General features: G+C 32.9%; 1 protein-coding gene across 2 annotated transcripts in view; it reads right to left on the reverse strand.

Moving 5' to 3' along the window:
* Positions 1–996: 996 nt before the first annotated feature.
* LOC123716200 (nephrin-like) overlaps positions 997–23,936 on the reverse strand; it is a 73,614-nt gene continuing 50,674 nt past the window's right edge. Inside the window, exons 7-18 of one of the 2 annotated variants that reach the window (XM_045671819.1) lie at positions 23,085–23,230; positions 21,625–21,775; positions 15,751–15,881; positions 14,324–14,483; positions 10,857–11,018; positions 9,176–9,310; positions 6,238–6,420; positions 5,506–5,664; positions 3,177–3,434; positions 2,166–2,234; positions 1,952–2,028; positions 997–1,739 (exon numbers count right to left, since the gene is read on the reverse strand). In XM_045671819.1, coding sequence (XP_045527775.1) covers positions 1,431–1,739; positions 1,952–2,028; positions 2,166–2,234; positions 3,177–3,434; positions 5,506–5,664; positions 6,238–6,420; positions 9,176–9,310; positions 10,857–11,018; positions 14,324–14,483; positions 15,751–15,881; positions 21,625–21,775; positions 23,085–23,230 — 1,940 coding nt within the window. In that variant the 3' untranslated portion in view covers positions 997–1,430. Of the gene's footprint in view, positions 1,740–1,945; positions 2,029–2,165; positions 2,235–3,176; positions 3,435–5,505; positions 5,665–6,237; positions 6,421–9,175; positions 9,311–10,856; positions 11,019–14,323; positions 14,484–15,750; positions 15,882–21,624; positions 21,776–23,084; positions 23,231–23,936 lie in introns of both variants that reach the window. The other variant, XM_045671818.1, reaches the window with a different exon arrangement.

Genomic DNA, 23,936 nt, shown 5'->3' on the forward strand with positions numbered 1-23,936 from the left:
CACCAAAAAGGTTGGTGTGGTCAGTAAGGCAAGACTAATTTACTCCGGGCCACTGCTTGCAACCGTATAAAGCACAGATTCGGAGTACTCTCAAGGAGTACTGTCGCCTCTGGTTGGAAGCTCCCCTGTACCAGATCCTTCCGCTTCACCATTTTCAACGAAGAGCGGTGCTAATCGTCGATTACCATACCTTATCCGTCCGTCGTTGCGTAGAGAAATGGTGTGAATTTGCATCTTCTACAGCATTTACCATGAACAGTGTTCAGAGGAGTTGTTCGGATAAATACTTGCGGCTGAGTTTCATAATCCGACGTTGAGGTAGAATAATAAACTTCCTAAAATTCTACCCTTATCACCTCGACGTCCGTCGTTCCACAACTGAGTATTTTTTAAGAAATTTTTGTCACTCAACACCACTATGTACACCCGAACCAATTTGACTTAGGGGTCTTTAAGAAAAGAGCGTACCAATTCTCAAAACGCACTCGCGAGCCGTCTGGCATTGAGCGTATCACTTATGATCAGATGGGCCCCCTGCCCGTTTCTCCCCTGGTCTATAAAAAATAGTGCTCAGTCATCAATAAATCGCTGTAAAATCATTTATTTCTATCGTAATTGGGTGTTAATTAAAAACAATACGAACTTTTTGTAAAAAGTTTATTTTCTTACCGAATATAAAATTACAATCAGCTAGTTAGGGCCGCTTTAAGTAATGATGACTACAAATATGGTTCGACATTACTAAGGACAATTAAACTTTATATAGAATTAACACAAACCTAAACGATTTTATTAATGCCATTATTTACATACAACAAAAGCTCACTTTAAATATTACACTTATGTTTTATATTTACAGACACACAACCCATTTATTTATCTATGTTTAAGAATCTACAAGCAATGTATAACTATAATATGTAGTTTATATGATATTTACAAACTGTACAGTCTTTATAGGTCTTTGATATATTTGCGCACAAAATTAAAAACAAGTGGAACAATAATTGTTTATTCTAAATCTATATTAAATCCAATTATAAAGAAAATTGAGCACATACATTGTATTTACAGAAGATTTCCTTAAAACTAGATTTGCTAGGAAAATTTGTATTGTCTAGATGTTTATGCAAACTTTGGCAGACATTCCTTTGGATTTTACGTCTTTTTTAATAGGAACATAAAAGCGTTAGACTAAAAGAAGTCAAAGTTAGTTTCAAGTTTTATATGATTTTATAAATCGAAAATTTATTACTATTTAATTTTCATAATTAATCATATTAAGCAAATTTTTGATTTAGTTAGTTGAAAAATTAAATAATTTCTATCCGAGATATGAATAAAAAATTACGAAACATTCATTTGAGCTACATTTTAAGACAGCCCTAGAATGTAGCCGAATTTAAAACCTAAAACTTCTCAAGACAATTTTATACGCAACTTTCAGGTCCTGGCAAATTTTCCGCTAAAACATGTTCTCTTCTTCTAACATTACTCTTCCCTTTTCTGTGTAAGGTAGACGTAGCCAGGCTCCCTGAACTCAAAGTGGGTCCACTTAAAGTTAGGGTTTCGCTACCGAATGGAGAACCAATGTTGCCATTGGGGCACACAAAGTTGGGGCTACCTAATGTAGGACTTAAGCTAGGCCTAAAATTATTAGATAATAGGGGTTGTGAAAGATTTTGATTCATCATGTCTTCGTGTCGGCCCATCGGTGTTATGTCACTTTCTGGTGTGAGCTGAAAAAAGTCAAATGAAAATTTATATTTGCTCGCTTTGTTTGCGTGGATTACACTAGCCCACGGGAACTGTACGTTTCTGGGATAAAAAGATTATAATCTTTGCGTCAAATTCCTTCTGATATAACTTTCTCAATTTCGTTTTTAAAAAGTTTGATTATGCAAAATATTAAGCGAAATTTAAATTAATTGTAACAAAATATTACATTAACCTGATGCGGGTGTACAGTCGTATCTAAAAGTGCTAGGTCCTCTGCAGAGAAAACTGCTCCCGTTTTTGACCAGTCACCTATAATAAAAAGATATTGAAGTTACAATAAACATAAAACTATAACTAAAAGGCAGTCAAGTGAATAAGATAAAAATATATATTTAAATTTAAGTGACTAAAGCATTTAAAATAGTGTGTAAAAATTAAATGAGAACCTTTAACATCTCGTACGGTCCATTCGTCAGCGTCTGAATTTGTTGCAAGAACGTTTTGACTTTCACCATCTGAAAGAGAAAATAATTAATTCCCTAATTAGTCACCAGTCACCTAAATAAGCGCGATAATGCAGAGAACAATAAAAAGGAAAGACTGTATAAACTGAGTTGGAGTTTTCTTGTTGCTCGATTTTCTCAAATTCCGTTTCTCTTTGCGAATAAAGGAACTGTTTTTAACGGACGAAAACAAGCCTCTCAGGTTTTTTGTTTAATAAATTCACCGACGGAATTTTATTAGTATCTCTAATGGACTGCCGCGAGAGCGTTGCGGTGAAATATTTTTTTAACGACGTTCCTAGGCGTACTACAAAAACAAATTTACAACTTTGCGGTACCGCGATGCTTGATAACTTTAGAATACCATTCAATTAAATAAATTTTCATTTCATTATAAAATTCTGGATGATCTACTTCAAATAATGATAGTCCTTTAAACTGCGCAATTAAAAATAGACTGAACAACGTAAGTTATTATAAACTTTATTTTATTAAATAGTCAAGAAAAAAGTCGAATACTTTAATCATTTTTAATACGAAATATCGCAACATAGTCGGTATTGTAACACTAAACAGGTATTCACAGAAATGTATTGTCATTAAATATCTGTACATTTATCACATTATATTTAATAGAGAATAATAGCTCATACTGTAGAATATTATCAATGACTTATAATTATAACGTGTTCAACGTACTATTGTATTCATAATTATCTTGTAGGTGTGTGTACTAAACATAATATAAACACAGACTCATTCAATGTAAGGGTAGTTAATACAGAAAGTTTTTTTATTAATAAAATTGTAGTTGTATCAGTAATGTTACGATTATTTTTGAAAATATTCTACTAAAAATATGAACCAATCTGGATTAAATGTTGTCCTATTCAGTGGCTTGCTTAATTCGAATTCGTAGTTGATCAATTTTAACTACATCAAAACACGTATTACCTGGGGCATTCAATATGTCTGGCTGAGGTTCTGGCGTCTTCGAGTCTGGCGAAGGTTTAATCGTATATGCGACGACATACCGTCGTCCCCCGTCACTCAATTCCAGCATATCCCCAGGCGGGTGTTTGTGGGGGGCGTGTGACCTCTTTCTTCGGGCGAACAGTGCGGCTAGAGCGATGCCACCTGCAGCTAGCGTAGCGCCTGAGGCGGCTGCCACTAATATACCTAAAGTCGCCCCTCCAATACTGTTCTTGCCATCTGTATATGTGAATAATTAAATGTTTTTTGGATAAGTTTACACAATAACTATAATATTTAAATATAACTAACAGCTGTCCTCAGAGCCTGCTTTATATAAAAAAAATATTAAATAATAATCTAAAGAACTATGCAAACCAGCTGTGTCATTAACTCAATAAATGACGATTTTTTTTCTTGTATTAATGATTAGAATACGGCTGCTACAACGATCGTTAGTTCAAATGATTACTATATTTTAATTCACTAGTCTAAGTATAAAACAAAATAAACCACAGCCGAAAATAAACTCGATTTAACCTCTAAATTATCTCGCTGTACATTTTCGACTTTACATAAACGTTCGTAAAGTAAATGGAAGTCTATTCCAGTTTTTTTAGGTTTATAAAAAGTAACCTTTGTTTGAGAGTTGAATATAGCGACAGGGTTTTTCGTACTAGGCTCGACTAAAATATTGCTTTTGTAAAACTTGATCGTTCGAGGGAAACAGTTTTTGTGAATATGCTATGAAAGGAACGAGTTTAATCGTTCTATCGGTATTCGTGATTTGACTTTCGAACTCTTGTTTTATGTATATTCAGTTGAGTATATGGTTATAACAATTTAACAGGATAAAACATTAAAGACAAATTATTTGAAAAACAAGTAAGCAACCACAACTTTATAATAAAAATAAATAAACTAAAGTGGAAATGGGCGGGGACATAGCAAGAATATTACTAACTTGGTGCTCAAGGTACAGAAAACGAAAAAGAGAAAGAAAACTTACAAGGTGGAATTTGAATTAAAACGCTATTATTATTAAGATTTCACGTCGGGAGTCTTAAAGTTGTCTAATTTACTTGTGTTAGTTAACTGTTCGACAACGTGTTAACTAAGACCAAGACTCAAAACAAAGCTTAGAAATATAACTTTTTAAAGAAAGCCATTCGGTTTACTATTTAATAGACCAGGGAGCAATCTATAGACACTCACATTGTGTGAAAGCTCGCGAGTGCTTTGAGAGACTTTTAGATATGTATGAGAAACGTATATATTTCATTTTAAATTTAATAAAAACATACTTACAGCTACTACAAAAACACTGGTATAAAAGTAAAATACACACATTAAAACCAAATACAAATTACCAAAAAACAATCGAGAAATTGAAAAAGTATATCTTTTTGTTGAGCTGTAGTTGATACAAGTTGTTTTTACGACTGGTAGTAATAACGATTGTTATTTTGGTATACAGCTGCACCTTTGTGTTGCATTGAACTGTACAATGTGTTGATTAGCAGTATGTTAGCCTATTCACGGGGTTGCGCAACAAAACGTGTACTAACTACCAATTAATTTGTATGGAAAACACATTCATTAAAGTTTAAAGCTTTCGCGTGTGTATTTAGCGTGTTATTGCGTGTTATTTTCTTGTGATTCAATCTATAAAACGTAAAGATACCAGCAATAATAAATTAATAAATTTTTGTAAGAATGTTGCACTGAAAAAGGAATATTTAGTCAATACAATTTATTCTGAGAGCCAAGTACAAAAAAGGCCTCACGTGACAAGATTAGATACTGAAAAATTGAATGCGTTCTGAAGTACACATTCTCAAAGTGTTATTGTAATATTGAAAACAATATTTTATTTCCTAAACAACATTTTTATTTAAAAAAAAATAATAAAGTTTATTGTGTATAAAGTGCTTGAAGTATTTATTAAAAAACATCCTTCACGAATATAAACGCAAATTTATTACATGATTTACATACTTCGTTTCTCGCTTAACAATTCCTGAAAAGCGGTAGAAATGTCAAGGTATTTCCGTTTACTATATTTTATTCAGTTCTGTTTAATCTAAAGTAACAGACATTCAAGTTTTTTTAACAATGCAGTCAAATTATACAGAAATTACCAGTTAATATGTTTTTCATAAACTAAAGGGTTCGGGTTGAAGATCCCAACTTCACCTATAATGTAAGTGACAAATAATAAAACAAAGAGAAAAATATATATCTACCATAATTGAGAATTAAAAAAACAAAAAGTGTGACGGTAAAACGAAAATAAACCAATGTAACAAACCTGTCCTCCTCGCAGCGTCGTTAAATGCAATGTTTTCCAACAGAGTTTTCTCCGATTCACCTTTAAGGTTTTTCGCATATATGAGTAGATTGACAGTGGCGCCCTCGGCGTCTCCGGGGGACAATTGGGTTAGATCTATCTTAAAGGTCACGAGTCCATCTGAAAAAAATATAACATGAAAACTAATATTATCTCAATACATGAATTTGTACTAATTTGAAGAAATTAAATTAAACCCTAAGCAGCATAGGCCACAAGCTTAAGCATGCCACAAAGTACTTTAGGTAGTGTGTTCGAATTATGTCTTAAATCGTTATTAGTATTCAGATTCAAACGAATCTATCTGAAAAAATCTATAATTTTATAGAAGTTTAATTTCATTTGATTGTTCGATGTGAGTATTAGTGTTGGATAGTCCATTTTCGGAGGAATTCTGTAGACTATAAAATTTTCTGACCGGCGTTAATAACGCTGGCAAAACGAAATAAAGAAAGGCTCTTGAAACGTCAAACATGATAGCCCTATATAATTCGTTTTGCTGATACAAGTTAAAGAGTTTTCTTATTAATTTATTTTCAACGATTCATTAAAGAAAAAGAAATATGATGTAAAGGTTGCTGCCTTTTACACAAACGAAGAAACGCTATTTAAAAGAATAAATTCTTCTTTTACGTTCCAAATGCAAAAAAAAATTGACAAACATTTTTTTCATTTATAAGCGTATTAACTTACCAGTGTCATTGACAGTAATGTTGTACTTATTGTTATTAGTGACAGGGTCCAAGGCTTGTAAGACAAATGACTGCGGCAGTCCTCCGTCAAAGCCGGCGACGCATCGGACGTATAACACTGTCAGTCCATCAGTGCCATTAATGTCAGCTTGCAAAGAACAGTTCCTGGGCGGTGCCGGTCGTGCTAAAGAAAGGAAATCAATTTTATTTAATTTTTGGGTTCAGAATCGTTAAATAAAACATTATAAAAATAAATAATTATCTGCAGCTAAGCTCGTCGAACGCTGCTTAATGTGAATAAATTATGTGTATGCAAACTCAGAAAAAAACATGTATAACATAACATCTGGTTAGCGTTGCGCCTTCTTAAGTTCTCACTGTCATGTCACTTTCACACGTATAAACATATTTTAAAAAGTATTCAATAGACCTTATTTAAAGCAAAAATAAAATACAATAACGACAAAATCAAATGCTACGATAAACATTATTGAGTTGGTCAATTTTGTACAAACTAAATTTATCTTCCCTCGACCCTCTCATCGTAACGACATCTAAGTATCGGGCTTAAAATATTTTAAAATATTCAAAATCTCCCATAATTAAATACCGCTAATACCTCCTTACTCGGCAGTAGATGTAACATTCGTTGAAATTAAAATTAAGTGCAGAGCTAAATTCACTAATTTCGGCGTGACTTATTTGATTGGGGTCGACAATTTAGTATGTTATAATTCTAAGGATATTAAATGTTGTGGTTTGGGACTGTTCCATTGCATAACTGTTCTCTTGCAGTTGCGTTAGATATTTTCAATACCTGCTGAATTTATGGATACTTTTATGGTCTATAAACGATATCTATGACACTTTATCTTGTTGCTCAATACAAAATAGTTTATCAGAATTTTGTATCGTGAGGTAGCTTTGCGAGACAATTTCTTATTACATAATATATGTGTATAACTTCCATGAAAAGGTAAATAACATTAAGACTTATCGTATTTTTATTGTTATTATATTTATAACAACATTGATTTGATGTTGAACGACAAAAGTCAGATGTGAAATTCATAATGATTTGTTAAGTCCATAATTAGTTTTGCGTGGCACCTGATTCAATTGTGGTATAAAATTAAACTAAATAAGTTTATTAAATTCATGGTTCTACAACGCTATTTCCTATAACACGATCCGGGTCAGCCGCGTTATATGGGGCATTATTGTGTCTGGTACAAAATTTGATTTTGTAAACTTGGAAGTTACAACGTTGTTCCGTCTTAATAAAATCAAATGAGGCATTTCAAAAACGTATCTTTTTCTTCTTAAATTTGTATAAATCCTGCTTACATGCCGTTTTTTGTTTTTTTAGTTGTTCTTCTGTTCGTTGTGTCCGTGAATGTTGCGATGACCAAGGAAAATTGAGATTAATTTTTATATACATGAAATTTGCAATTACTTGTTGATGTCATTTGGAGAGTTTCAACAGGATTTCTGTTGATTCTGCCTGATTCAATTGCCTCAACAGTAATAATAACTGAAAGTAACGCAAAAATGGCTTCTAGCAAAGAAGAAGTTTTTTATTGACATCAAGACATTTTTTAATCAATAAAAAGCCACAGTCATAAATAAGCAATCTTGAAATAACAAAACTAATTCACTAAGAGCTTTTTGTTTTCGCGTTAAGAATTCGAAATTTCTCTCACAAATTGAAACTAACAATCCGTACGAAGACATTAAACGCTATAATTTCGAGACGTGCTGAGATTATATCTAATAATATAAATGGAAGCGGCGATATGAGGAAGAAATTCACATTGTCACTGAATTTAAGACGTATAATGAGACAGCCGCTCTCGTGGGTAAAGTAGGAATGTGGCGAAAATATCTTCCGAGCTTATATTTGTCGTTTGCAGGCATTCGGTAATATGATAAATGATATTTTACATGTTACACAATGTACCAGGTTGGGATATTGTACTTTTAACGTTATGTCAGTTTTTATTGACATTTCGTCGTAAACCTGACAATTAGAATAATTAAATAATAAGAGGGCAATGGGCGGTTTTATCGCTCTTTCAGATCTAATCAACAGTTAGGTAATGACGAACTTTTATACACATTAAGCTAAGACATGTTTGTATTCCGGGTTTAAACGTTTCTCTTACAAAAAATATAGGATATACCGACGACAGATGTAGATCCAGAACTATTTTAGAAATTCATTTGAATTGGCAATTTTTATTTTTATACTATTAGTAACTGCAGCTAGGATTAACTAGGACAGAGATTTGATTCAAACGTATGCAAAGTTTTTTATCATAAACGTTATTGGATTTTTATTTTATTTCATTCAAAAGCAATGTGTAAATGCATTCGTGATTGTGTTTTAAAAATTCGATGTTAGCAGATTGACTTTTTGATAAGCTTTTCCTAAAATAAATTTTCACAAAATACAAGTTCAATGAATACTTGTTTATTAATGTTTTATCATCAAATATTGATTATTTATCTGATTTTTGAGAGTGTTAATAAAATATAAAAAGTTTTACAAACTATTTGATTTATTTATATCATACACTTTTTGTCGTAGGTAATACGTACGAATAACAGCATTTATTAAAGTTTATATTGAGTATTATGTCAAATAAATAATACAAAAGTGTAAGCGTGCAACCCACTAAGTTAAGAAATTATTAATTAAATTAAAACAACTCTTATAAGAGAACTACTATTCAAGAGAGCCACAGGTCAGTTTCAAATCACGATGTCAGATAACCCCTTTTAGACACCGTCCACTTTCTTATATAACGTTATCAAAAAAAAATTAAATGTGTGTTTTAAACGAGATTTTCAGAGTCTTCATCTAGTAGCAAAAGATTTATAAATTTTCATTCAGACTAAAACTGTGACGTTTAAATTCAATGTGATTGCTAACTTACCAGCTGGTACTACTTGAAAGATGCAAGGTTCAAGTTGTCTGCCAACAGAATTAGTGCCTCGACAACTGAGAGCGCCGTACTCCCTTTCACTTTGAGGCTTGTAGATCAATTCGCTGGTGCTACCATTTGCAGTACCTATAATAACGGAAATATTATAATTCGTGTTAATTAGAAAATAAAGATAGCAGATAATCGTGTTCTTTTTTTATCGTATGAAGGTATGTAATTTAGTGCGGTATAGTAATTTCTTATTATTAGAGATGGTATTTAAAAATGTTATCGGCCATTTTTTTCTCCAGTTAATAGACGACAAAAGAAGCATTTTTTATCTTTTGTTTTAACATAAATTTCACTTAGATCATTAATTTTATTTAATATATTATGTAATTGGTACCGGTAGGCGTTTTAAAACAAAAATTAATAGTTTATTACTCAATTTAGTCATCAGTGAATCTATTTTAAAAATCGAACGATTGTAAGCTTCCCATGCTATCAAGCGACATGCCTAGCGACTCAACGAAGCAGTGATTAACACTTTTAACACCAACACAAATTGTAATACAGAATTTAGCAGTTCAAGTTACTACATAAACAATGGCATTAGTTCAGTGCTGTCGTTACTAGTTGTATTCAAACAATCAGGCCACCACACGTAGACCACGTGCAACATAAATTGGCACCGCAGCGTCCCAGTACTCCGTCGATCTGCGGTTTGTAGCTGAACAGCTACTCGCAACATGGTCATGAATATTGTAAATATTATATAAAAACACATATATTCGCATAAATAGACAATGTTAGTAATAACAACATTATGACAGAATGTATCACATAAAAGCTCGAAGCATAATGATATTTTATTGAAATATTTATTTCTAACATTTTCAGCTACGTTTGATATGACGTACATACAATAAAGAGCCAAAGACAAATACAAAGATTTTAATAAGAGTCAAATGTATTTTGTTATTCGTTAATTAGTCTAAATTCATAAAATTATTTATTTGGTGGTTTCAATCAAATCATAATGTTAAATGACTTTAAAGGGTTTGAACGTTAATAATTGATAATAACGTTCTAAGACAATAATGGCAAATTTCTCAACCAAGTATAAATACGGGAAATATAAATGTTAAATCGATTGTTACAAAGTAAAGTTTAAAATGTTTCGTGTTCCTTTACTACTTTATTTATTACAGTGAGTTATTAATTTGAAATCTTTTCTCCTAATTTAAGTTCTGAGCACGCGTGACGTGTTCCAAGTTTCAAGTATCTTTGGCACAATTAGATTTTTCCCGTATATCTTATTTTCTTGTTTGCTGTTTTGCTTTTACTTTGCACTTGTCTTCCCGCATTGTGCTTTCAGTTCGTGTAATTGAGTTTCCTTTCATGTGTTTTCAATTAAAGAACTAATCAGATTACGTGCACTCACAATACGTTGAAAATTATTTTCATTTTCAGCTGGAAAATACTGACATATATATTATATTTATATCGCTACGAGTACGAGTTTGAATATTGTCACGTATAGTCTTGATACCCACTATGGGTCAGGGAGCTATCAGATGTCTGCATTTATCTTATTTCAAATATTTATTGACTTCACATACCTGAAATATTGTATAATCTGAAATATTAACCATTAGCAGGAATCATTAGTTCCATATAATAATGTTATTACCATATTTAGAAGGCGAAACGTCAAGACTTTCTCCGCTATTATTGAATTGCCAAAAAAACGTCACTTCCGGTGGATTTGCTGTTACAGAGCAGCTCACGCGGAGTGTTTCCTCCATTTGGGCTCCCAGCACTTGTGGTGACGTATGCGTGCATACTGGGGCATCTGTGTATAGAATAGAAACATAATTGTACATTAACACATTTTCTTATTACATTAGCGAGGGTCTGTGCCACAAATTAGACGAGCAACAGACGTCGTGATCGATTGCGACAATTAATTGAAGTTAAATTTAACGTATTGGTATTTATGAGCTGTACATTATATTTTATATAATTTAAACTTAAACTTTGAGAGTATGACAATAACACCAAAAATAACAAACGGTACACAATAATTTAACTGAACGAGGAATGTTATAATTAACTAGAGAGACTTCGAATTGTGTTTGTAACATGTACCAAAAGTTTGACTATATAATTTACGTCCACTGTTCCATGTTCAAACGACATCAATATGATTTGGTTAAATAATTTTATTAATTAATTACTAAAGAAAGGAAGTCCATAGAAAGAGCCATACTAAGCGTCGTGGTCATCAAGGAAGTATCTGGACTATCTTTTCCACCGGTTTCTGTCCAGTGCCTCTCTTATGACAGAGTACAGTTGGAAGATGAGTCTTTCACTAGAACGGTCCATCGCCGCCAGCACTACATCTCGAAGGGGTAGGTCCTTTGCCTATCTTGAGCCAAGATACTCCTACTCCACACAGAAAGATAGGGTTCACTAGAGCCCGTATCAGTCATATTTTGGTTTTGATAGCAATTCCTCTTTTCTTCCAGGTGTTACTCAAACGTGTCATGGCATCTTTAGCCATGCTGATTTGCCTTTTCGTTTCGGGGATAGAGTTGCCGTCGTTTGAGATTTGGGATCCAATATATAAAAAGGGGTACTGATACTGGTGCCAGGAATATTGCAAGTAATACATGGAAGCTTTATGGCTCGATCTACTAACATCAGTTTGGTTTTTGGTCAGTTCACTGTCCTAGGTTCCTAGAGTCTTTGGAACAGTCCTCCATATCTTCCATAGATATTGCCAGAAGAACAATGTCGATATGTGGGAGTCTGAAATAAAATCTACTCAGCTATAAGAAAAAGATAAAAAAAACAGTTGAAATATGCGTATCCAATGCTCTGTTACATAAGTTGTTGAAGTCCCGTGGCGGTGTCATCGGTTATGGGAAATTTTGCATTTTTTAATTCTTAATTTTTCTCTATATCTTTCTTCACCTGACAAATATTGTAGACATTTCTCTCATCTCCTATTGTCGTTGCGTATGTAGAAAAAAACAAGATTAAAAGCTCAAAATGTAAGCTTATTAAAACGTTCATCACAGTGATCATTTAATCCATCATAACTTTTACCATTATATCGAAGTCCAATCAATAAATTGCTGTGATTGATGTTTCGATAATGATTCACGTTTCTCACCCCACTTGTTTACCAAAACTTTGTTATATCATTAACGAATTAATGATTACCAAATAAATGAATCTCCTAGGAGATTATTATCCTAACTTATTTTGTGATCGATCATATTTTACGCTCATAGGGTAAATAGTATATCTTTCCGTAGCTAAATAGTAGTAGAATAGCATTTTCTATCGTGAAAATAAGATTAAATAATAATAAAACTTTATTATGAATATGACAGAAATATGGTTGTGACAAAATTCATGTAACGAATTATTTCGTGGTACATGTTTAAAACAATTTCTTTGAGAATGAGTAATCTTAGTGTTATCAAACAAAAAAAGTAAAAACCTTAAGTATGCGTAAATTTATGAGTATATGAATGGTTGTGTCTGTGTATATAGATCTCTCTGTATTTCGCAGTGTGGCTGAAAGTTGCAAGCGTGCTCTGTCTCTGTGTTAGTTTTTGGAACCTCAGACTCAGTAAGGCCTCCGAATTCTAAATCACTGTCTCAGAATCCCTACTCTAAAGGGCCAAATGAAAAAACAGCGTTGGACAAAGAGTCTTGTCTTAGATGAGTAGAACACTTTCTAACATTTCAAGTATTTAAAATGGAGCCAAAGTTAGTGTTACTGAGCTGCTAAATTATTAATCGTCCTCGTAATTTTATTAGGCATTGGAACTCTCATTTATGGTTATTATAATGCCGATGACTATTTTCCCTGCCTTGTGGCAATGAGTGTTCATGGGCTCACCATGTCGATGTCACCATTAGACGTGACGCTGAGTGACGCTGCAACCTGTTTTGGTCTGGGCCTTTTACTGTATCTGTTTCATGATTATTTGTCCATTTATTGGGTAGGTAGGTGATCTGCATCCCTTGCCTGACACACGCCGTCGATTTTTTGGGTCTCAGGCACACCGGTTTCGCTGTTTGTTTCGTTGCCGGCACACGATGTTTTCCTTCACCGTTCTAGCTAATATTAAATGTGCTAATGGACAGAAAGTCCATTGGTGCACAGCCGGGTTCGAACCTTTGAAATCAGGGATGAGAGTCGCACGCTGAAGCCACTAGACACGTCTACGCGTGTATAAAAGTGTAATCTATTTCTAACTGATAAACATCGAATCATTAGCAATATGCCTAAATCAATGGTCAGTTTAAAAATGGAATGTGGAATGATTCATTTTGCGTTTCTTCGAATAAATAATGATTGTAACAAATCCACGCTTTTTAGAGATTGATTGATACTCTGAGATTAACGAACCCCGCTCTGAAATGAAATTAGTGTTTCAGTATAATAGAAAACAAAAGGCCATCGATTGAAATTGGATAAACGGTCGTACAATTTACTTGTGGAGTAGTTTTATCTACGTTTTTATGGATCGGAAAGCCGTTCTGTCTGTAAGGTCATTGATTTTAGGTGATTGGTTGTAGGGGGTGGAAAATTTTATTTTCGAAAGCTTCTTACAAAAGCTCATTCATTATTCATATTATGCTACGGACAGGCTATGATAGTTTAATAATTCTGTTCATTGACTGGGCTAGTTCATGAACTTACAAGATTTATTAAAACCCATAACGATTCTTTATAAATTAAGCAATAAATTAGCTATTTTCAATGAAACTCAAAACAAGTTAATTTCGGAATACTGTATCCGAATGATGTGTTTACTATAAAACTTAAGGACACTAAAATGTCTATCAATGTTTATCAGTATAAGGATAGAAACGCTCTTCAATGTTGCATCGATTCGCTAACTCCTGAATCGTAAGTTGTGAAAGTTCGCCAGATCATTGATAACTTCCTATAGAGATAGGAATTTACAAGTTTAGTCTAAAGCATGAAACGATACAATTACCTAGCATTTAAATGGATGAATCCGAGTGGGTGATCCAAACCTGGGTAAATCCATTTGTATTGCGGTGTTTTTGTACAAGCTAGACTTGTACATTTGGTTTCATATTAGATTTAACTTATTAATACAAACTTACATTGTATACTTAGATGAGTTGTCTGGCTGGCTGTTTCGCCTAGTGAGTTGGACGCTCGACAGGAATAGTCTCCAGTGTGGTCGCGTGTTACTTTCTGTAGTACTAAGGACTTTGTGCTAACTATAACGCCTAGAACCACGTTATGCCCAACTGATTTATTCTGTAAAATTAAGATAGTTACATTTCTGAGTAAACCGGTAAGAAAAACTTAAGGCTTGTTTTTATTGTAACCAATTTAACAATTAAATATTATCAGTGACAAAATATAGTAAGTAAATGTAAGTGTTTTTGTTAATAAGTAAAATGAACTTGGGAACTGCTGGGCTGTGGAATCGAGTCTCAGTTGAGTTCCTCCTTAGGAGATGCCACAATTGAAATAGTACGTAATAATACGCATTTTTTAATACCCATTAAAATGTAAAATCCATAGGCTGCAGTTGTAAACTTCATTAACTGACTTATAATATAGGTATAATTAGTAATGTCACAATTTGAAACATGAAAAATTTGAGTAATCTTATACAATAGCTATTTCATTTTAATTTATGTAATATTTACCCTAAAGTTCTAACTGTAAAACAAAGCTTGCTGGCATTAATTGACTACGGAATGACTGTATGCCAATACCAATAGTGTGTATTAACTGATGATTTATTGAGCTAGTTTACTCTGAAACTTCAATATTTTGTTTTCAATATTCGACTCAAAAGGCCAATTAAATTACAAACAGATTGATGAACTGTGTTTATCTAGTGCTAACACTTGCCAACTGTTCCATTTTTGAAATGTGAAAAACAATTGACTATCCTGTAGTCAATTGTTGTGTTTGGACGAAAGAGGTATTTAGGTGGATTAATAAATGGTAAATGTTATTATTGTAAGTTAAGATTTAATATTTGTCCCAATTTAAGGTAAGGCAGATGATTTGTAAAGAAATTTAGTGTTTTTAATAATGATTAAGATTTGTTCTATTTAGTCCAGTCGCAGGTTTCGATGTTAATTGTTTTTTGTTTTAGTTATATTCACGCTATATAAATATATTGTCTCCTCACATTGGTTAGTAAAATTTAAACATTTTAATTGCTAAATAAATACATGTTGTGATAGGGATAAAGGCAATAAAGCGATGCCCTGAAATTACAACAGTTCAGCCAAGTGTGAATGTAACCATCAAAACGTACCCAACATCTGATGAAACCATTTGTTTTGCTTATATAAACACATTACTCCTCAGGGAATTGTGTTTCGCTGCTTATTTCAAGCTATAAATTCATTTATAGTTTTAAAGTTTTAGTAATCATTTAAGGTTTTATTTCATTTGGCCAGTCAATAAAATAATTTGTCGTGTCCATCAAATAAACAAATGTCGTTCTTTTTTCAAACTTTTGGCGCGGATAGTCTCTAAAATATGGCCACAGATTACTTACATTGTGGTACCACGTGATACGATGTTCTTTTGGATTGGCGCGCACAGAACATTCAAAGTAGACGTCATCACCCTCTTTGATTTCGTCCGGGTTAAGCGTACTGCCCAATGATAGAGAAACAACTGGCGGATCTAAAACAAAAACCATACATGAATTGTAAGCAAAAGTATGGCATACATTTGCGTCTACATAATTTTATAGACAATGGCATTCAATTTAAGTACATATAGCGAAATTCAGCAATACCAAATCATATTAACAGTAGCAATATCAAATAAAATGACTAGATAGTCTATATATATATATTACGTGAGAATGTTACCAGGATGAGCAGTGATAAATTTTATTATTATTATCTATCTACATAGATACGAAAAATGTCTAACTTTGTCTATGCTAAGACATTAACGTATATACGTTACCTACATGTGTTAGCATAGACAATTTATTGAATAAGAATATCACTCCTTTCCTATTTCAAAAAACGCAGGCTGCGTGTATTAAAATATATATATTTTATTAGAAAGAGCAAAGATTGCAATCGACAAGAGTTCACGAATCAACCAAGTCTTCTTAGTTCGCTAATGTGATAAATCCTATTCTTTATTTAAACTCAAAGCTTCTCTTAAAGCTAAAGTAATTACCTACCTACCTACTAATAAAATTTGACATCCTCGGTGAGAGTAAACAAAAAGTTGGAGCTAATGGATCCATTAGGGAGTCTAAAGATCTAGTGATGATTAATCTAAAGCCGAATTAATAAATATGTCAATATACGTATAAGCTTTAAAATATTATAATGTAAGTAGGCAATCTTATTAATATATTCTGTGGATATAATCGGTGTCAGTCAAAGAAGGATGACAATTGTCGATTTTGACTTTGACACACGAACCGGCGAATGCATTTTTAGATTAGTTCATTGAACAAGGGTGAAGATCAAACTCATAGCCTTTTCTCATTCGAGTTGTTTTTAATACGATATATGTGCTAAAATTGATTTATTGTATATAAATCAAAATATTCTTAAAAGACCGGAAACACACTTGCGACCACTCTGGCAATGTGTCCACGGGCAAGGTATCACTTCACATCAGGTGAGCCTCCTGCCTGTAATATAAAAAAAAACCCATCCCTTATGTTCGTTGTGTGAGAAATTCGCTTTAAAAAACAGTGATGATACAACCAAGGGTTGTATTAGCCTCAGATTACATGAATTTTTGCTAATAAGCAGATCAGCCTCCTGTGACTGCAATTACGCTTGGCAAGCCGGTTTTTTCGCGATGTTTTCCTTCACCGTTCGAGCGATTGTTAAATGTGCACATAGAAAGAAAGTCCACTGGTGCACAGCCGGGGATCGAACCTACGACCTAAGGGATGAGAGTCGCACGCCGAAGCCACTAGTCTAACACTGCTAAGTAAAATAGTATATTCTATATATGTTAACTAAAGTTTATATTTTGTTCCATAGCTAACTTAACCATGGTTAACTATATCTTTAAGTTAAAGAATACCTCAAAGGTCTCTTAACTTGGCGCTGGTATAGTCTTAAAACTAACTAAAGATTTTCTTAAAAAGATTATACTTTCCCGTTCTAAGTTTTCGTGAATATAATTTTATTATATTAAACTGTTCAAGACAATTTTTGTATCAGTTTATACAAATTATTAAGATTATTTAAATGGAACATTAGGTCTTTGTTAATTTTATTATTGATAAAACTTAACGTAAATATTTATGAACGCTAGAATACAGATTAGTATTCATGATATTCAATTTAGTTATTTTAAATACGCTTTGATAAAATTATACAAATTAATTTATTTCAAACATATCATTGCTTATCAGAACAGATTTATGATTAAATCTTTCCTTTCAAATAAATATTAAACAATGCCAAGTGGTTAACCGCACGACCTTTGGCCTTGTAGTTGTAGGTTTAGCTACGACTGTGAGTTTTAGTTGTGCGCCTTTGAATATTTGAATACTTTTCTTCATCAAATAGCCAACATAAGAGCCGTTGTTTTCATACAGCTAACAGAAAAAACCTCGTTAACGATTCCTTCCTGATTGCTATAGCCATTAGTATCGCATAAGAATCTAACACCAACCGCCCAATCCTAATTCGAACATCAAATTCTCTAATAGAATCGATATTAGTAATAGCAATCATCACCTACCTCGAGATTGCATCGAAACGTCGGTCTGTTCAGGTGAACGGTTATCTGTAGGAAACGAGCGCTGACACTTTATTGGCCATTAAAGACCTATAACGACGCCTGACTCCCCGCGACGCCCGACGAGAAACGTCCTCCAAATAAACATTTACGATTTCACCGTTTAAATTGTTGCCAAAACGATTCGCGCTGGGAGCGAAATTCCCCACGCTCTAAATGCGTTACGGTTCGCCAAGCAGAAGTAAATAGAATTTATTTATATTTGTAAATTAATTTCCTCTGACGTTATGTAATAGAGTCAGCGTTTTGCTCATTTTGATGACTGGCCCGTAACGGAATTAATTTGTTTTGTTGAGTACTTCTGAGACGTACGCACGACTAATTTTACATTTATCAATGTTTGGAATTACATTTTCCTAGGATTGTTATCACCTTTCATTTATTTATGTCATATTATTTACTATTACAATATCTACGGCTTATATATCGCTATGTTTTTAAATAGTAACGAAATAAAAAAGAGTAAAAATATATTAATAAGTGGTTATTAACTCCTGTTGACAATATATTTTTTTTATGATTTAGTTTATAAAATATGCAGCTTATTGTGTCATGACTTGTAGCTAAAAACTAATATATATATTGTATAAAGAATTGTCTCCAACTAAACATAATTTCACACGATATTATGAGGCATTGTAGCGACCGTATTAAACTTTATAAGTTCACAGTAATAGAATTCGCCATAGCGTTCATTTCCAACGTAAATAGGCGTGAAGTTGTAGCTGAAATTGCAACAATTTTCCATTCTAATACAACGTTCTAAGCTTACATTTTACTATTTTCCTAGGAGTTCGAGTTCTGTAAAACATAGCGTAATAGCCGTGAATGTGTTTCGACTTCTAAACGGATGCGAACTACACTCTGAATTAGTTTTTGGCCACTATTCGGCTGGCAAATGTTGACGTTGAGGACTCGCTAAAACTAACAAGGTTTTAATTACGCTTTACAAAGTTCTCCACACTCAGAAGCCTTTAATAACAGCAAGCGTCTCTTTGAAAATGTTTACAATATGTGTTTGAGTACGATGCGTGAACGGGTTCATTGTTTAATTACTTTTGGAGCCATTTACTCTTAGGCCGTATATATGTAGTTTATGTTACGTTAGTATTATTTTGTTTGTATTTGTAATTCGTACAATGGGTGTAAATATTAATATTTTTGAAGTTAGGCGGCTGATTATAATTCTTAGTGATGGAAAATATTCTAAATATTATACCTTTGTTTTGCTTTACAATAATTACACAGTAAGGCCTACTTAATTTTTCCTTTTCTCTGTTTTTTATTGTCTTTGAATTTTTTTTTCATCATTATAGTCATATAAAATAATGAGAGGCGCTACAACCTTTTAGTTTTGGTACAATCTGTAAGGTAAGAAAGCTGGTCACCAAGATAATCTGTAGCTGATCCATGGATTTTACGGTCTTATGCATGCCAGTTTTGTGACAATGTTTTGTTTGTCGGAGCGAGAGTAAATGTGCTCAATTTAAATCGTGATTTGAACACACTGACGTCAAAATTCATAATGGAGATAGAATGTCAGTTACTATTATCATCTCTGTCCAATGATTAGTTATTCTATAGAGCTTTAGTACCATTGGGGTACCAAAAACATCACGGTTTAAGCAATTTTTTGACTATATTTCCATTCTTAAATAGCAATATTACTTGAAAATGTATTTAAAGAGTGATTTTACGTTGGAAGTTGGTATAAAAATTTTCCTTGCGTTAGAAAACTAAATGTAAGAAAAGTTGAACTCAAAGTTCTAATTGCATGAAGAAGCAGACTTGGGAAATCGAAAACGACCTAATAGAAAGCATTAAAAGACCAATCATTAATTTTGCGGCTTCATCAAGTTGAGTGCAAGAGTTTCATAAAGTACTTTTTTAATTTAGTACTACATCTGTTGGATTCATAGAAAATGTCTTGCATGTTTCTTTAAGGAAAACCTAACGTTTCGTTGTACGATCTTTGTCAAGGATATTTGGAATCCCAGCAGTTACACCTGCGCTAAATATACAGTCATAATCAGTAATTACTTTTGTTTAGCCAAATCAATTAGCATTCTGATCAACTTAGAAGTTAACATAATTTTAATATAGGGTAATATGCGTATCCGCTTTCCTACTTGTGGCGACTGACAAGGCTGGGACGAGCGCTATGTGGGAGGCTCAGTGACACACATGTTGTAATCAGATTCAGAAATAAAACAGCTAAATATCTAAAAGTAAAAACAAAACATTCACTGATAAAACAATACAACACATAACAGCAAAATATCATTTAAGTAGACGATACAAAATGTATAAATCAGGAGAACTACTAACATACTAGTAGCTATAATATAGAAGGAATAGACAAGATTTAGGACTTTAATAGTTGTTTTAACTTATACTTAAATAAAGCAGAATACATCCTGTGACGGGGCTTGCGGATCCCAATGTTGGTTCTGGGAGTCGGAAGGTTAAAGGTTCTGTGCGAGGGTAGAGATCTGGGAGGAACATTGAATGTTATGAGTTCGAGAAGATCTGAACAAGTTAGTTCATGTACGCATATTTTTCTTATACTGACACAATCTATCAAATTTCGTCTAGTACTGAAAGAAAGTAAATTATATTTTTTTTAAAGTTCCTTGTATTTAGGCCTACCACTATTCATGCGACAATTTAAAATATGTAAAAATTTCTTTTGTACAGCCTCCAGTTTGACATGTAAAGCGTAATACTGCACAAGCGTCTTATAGAGGTATTACGTTGTTAGGTTAGGGGGTTATATTTATAAAATATCTTAAGAAATATTCTTTTTAGTAGGTTTCTTTGACAATTTTCTTTCTATGGCTTCATAAGTTAGTGAAGTTCTTAGTATTTTTTGTCAAAATAGAATTTCTCTTGGAATATCGAAATTAACCTTTACGTAGAAAAGTTACTATTGCTAGATGCCTTATTATCGATTGTTATTTGTTTATTATTTATCAGTTACTCCTAGTACATAGCTGGGGTAGAAACGGTCTCAGGGTTATAAGTTGGGTGTTTATTAGGTTAGCACTGTAAGAAATGTCTTTTTTCTTTCAAAGCGACACTTAATTAAAAAGTCGAGTGTACATAATCTTATAAGATAATTTCCTTAGTATTAAATTGACTTAAACAAAACGGAGCATGTATGCTCAGCGGTGTGAGGCCGTTCGCAAGGTGTTCTAAGTAGCAATGATAATTAAGCTTAACGATGTCAGAAATGAGAAAACTGGTTGAGTTGAGCTTCGTTATTGCTTATTTTGTAGCAATATTCGTTTAGGAAATGTCTGTGTGAATTAAGATGTGGGGATACATGAATGAGTTGTATTTGCTCTCGAATTAATGTATATTTTTATACCCTTTATTAATGAAAGTAAAATTAAATTTGCGTTACTTTGAATAACGAAAATGTAATCAAAGCTTTTAAATAAAGGTGTTTTCAATGTTTTATGAAAAGTCTGTTTATTGAATTGAGTGTACAAACATTGTGGTGTTTTAATTTAAAATGTTTACAAATTTGCGGCAAAAATAATATATATTTATTTATTTTTTTATACTTTTGCTGAATTAATGTAAAATATGTTTAAACTATATTATGTTTATTAAAATACATAATTATACTCACACACAACATCTAGTTTGAAGGAATCTTCTATACTCTGTCCTCGTAAGGCGCTGTTGTCCGCCTGACACTTGACCTGAACACCATCATCTTCTGGAAGAGGTGTGAACTGAATTGTACTGCTCACCCATGTATCATTTACAGCTTCAGTAACCTGTAAAAAAAGTTATTTAAGATTATTAAAATCTCTTATCAATCATTGGAAACAAAGACCACAAAAATAGACATATAAACGTTGTGTAATATTACTATAACAATAGTATTGTCTTTGGTTAACATAGCTTTTACACATTGAAAGAAAACAAGGAGGACACCGTGAGTCATTTCTGTAAATATTTTCATCATCATTTAGTCGATACCAACTCCGGGGAAATAAATACAGATAACACAACTTTCTCTACAGCTGTGATACTTTTGACACTCAACACCTTTTGTCTTCAGTCACCGTGACCACGCACGCTGTAAAGCACGCGAAACGTCGGAAAATAAAATTTAAATTTAGAATTATGTTAATAATTATAAGTTTATAATAATACAAGTAGCTTTAATCCGGTTAAAAAATTGTTTTCTTACTATAAGAATATAATTTATTTTCAATAGTCAAGTAGGTCAGCCTTCTGTGCTAGACATAGACAGACAGTCGACATTTTTGATCTACGGCTTGCCGATTTCCTCACGATGTTTTCTTCACTGTAAGAGTATACTAAAATATTTTAGTTTCTATAGTCAAGTTCTTATGTTTAAAAATTGTATAATTGCAGCAATAAAAGCAAAAAAAACGTTAAACAATAAATCTTTATTAAAAGGAATGTATAAGTACGTGGATATGAAACGCCTTTTAATGTATAACCTTTTGCATAGTAATTAATTGGAATCCCGACAATGGACGAGTACAATGAATGTTTTATACACGTATTCATTACTGATGTAAGCTTCGATGAGTATGAGGAATAAAATCGGATGTCACAGAAATAATCATTCATGTTGCGGGTGGGTGGTGACAGAGAGTAATGGTAAGAATCTTATATATTTATGGCCTGCGGAAAAAAAAAGGCTGTACATAACATTTTTTACGTTTTACTTAAGGTTAGTTCAACTGTTGTAGTGTATCAAGTGGACTAAGCGCGCGATTATTTGTCCTCATGTACGCATTAACTGTAATTATCTTCAACTAACGATGAAACCAAACATTGTGACAGGGTTCTTAAACTTTGGATCCGGTGTATCGATCAGCGTCAAACATATAAACTTAAAAATTAACTTTATTACTCTTACGTATTTATTTGTAAAAATGTATTTTCACGGCTATAATTCGACACATGTGTTCATTTATAACTGCGCAATGATATTGCTTGTTGTTTTAATAGTAGGAGTGTATATCAAGAGATAAGATAAGGAAAGAAATACAACATTTGTATTATTTATTTGATACGATTTAAAATCAAGAGACAGGCTAAACAAACCTTGCCCCTAGTGAATTTCCTATTGTCCTTGAACCAAGTGAGCTGGGCGGGCGGGCGGCTTCCCTCCGCTACACATGATAAGCTGACGTGCCGCTCCGCTGATAACGTCGCCGGCTTCTTCGCTATCTGCACTAACGTCGGCCTCACTGTAACAAATGTACAGTTCATATCTTCTAGGATTGGAAAGCTGAAATGGGAACAGAAGCTTAATTTGATATACGCATTACGTTATATCGTAATTATATTTCTACACTTATTCGAGTAACACTTATACCGAAGGAAATTCACTTACTACCATTTGATTTTTTATCTTAACATATGACTTATTGTATTATAAAAATTATTTAGCAACTCAATATGTAAAATCTGTCCCATAACAATGCCCAGATTACAACCAAACAAAAATAATTATAATGAAGAGTATCAATTAAGTTATAACAGACACGTATCTTGTATAACGATCGAAGGCTACGTAGCTACAAAAATGCTACGTTAACGCTACGCTATCACGTAGCTCCACTAGAACAGTGCAAGCTTTCATATTTAATCCATTAATGTTGTACTCAATAAATTTTATCGTTTTATTAGGTCCTTACATATGAAAATGGCGTATTTCTTACTGGCCACTTTAATCACGATGTTCTCCTCTTTGGTAGGGAATTCCAAATTCAAATTTGTACAGCTATTTACTCATGTATTTGTGCTTCGATGACCGTTATTCATTTGTTTTTTTCTGTTTGCGTCACTCATTTTACAGAATGGAAAACTTAAAGTATCGCATTATTTACGAGTACGAGTTCCGCCGTGTCACTAGTGCTGCGGAAACGATTCGAAGGGTGAATGATGTGTATA

Source organism: Pieris brassicae, chromosome 11, assembly GCF_905147105.1.
Source record: "Pieris brassicae chromosome 11, ilPieBrab1.1, whole genome shotgun sequence".
NCBI classification, from domain to species: Eukaryota; Metazoa; Arthropoda; class Insecta; order Lepidoptera; family Pieridae; genus Pieris; species Pieris brassicae.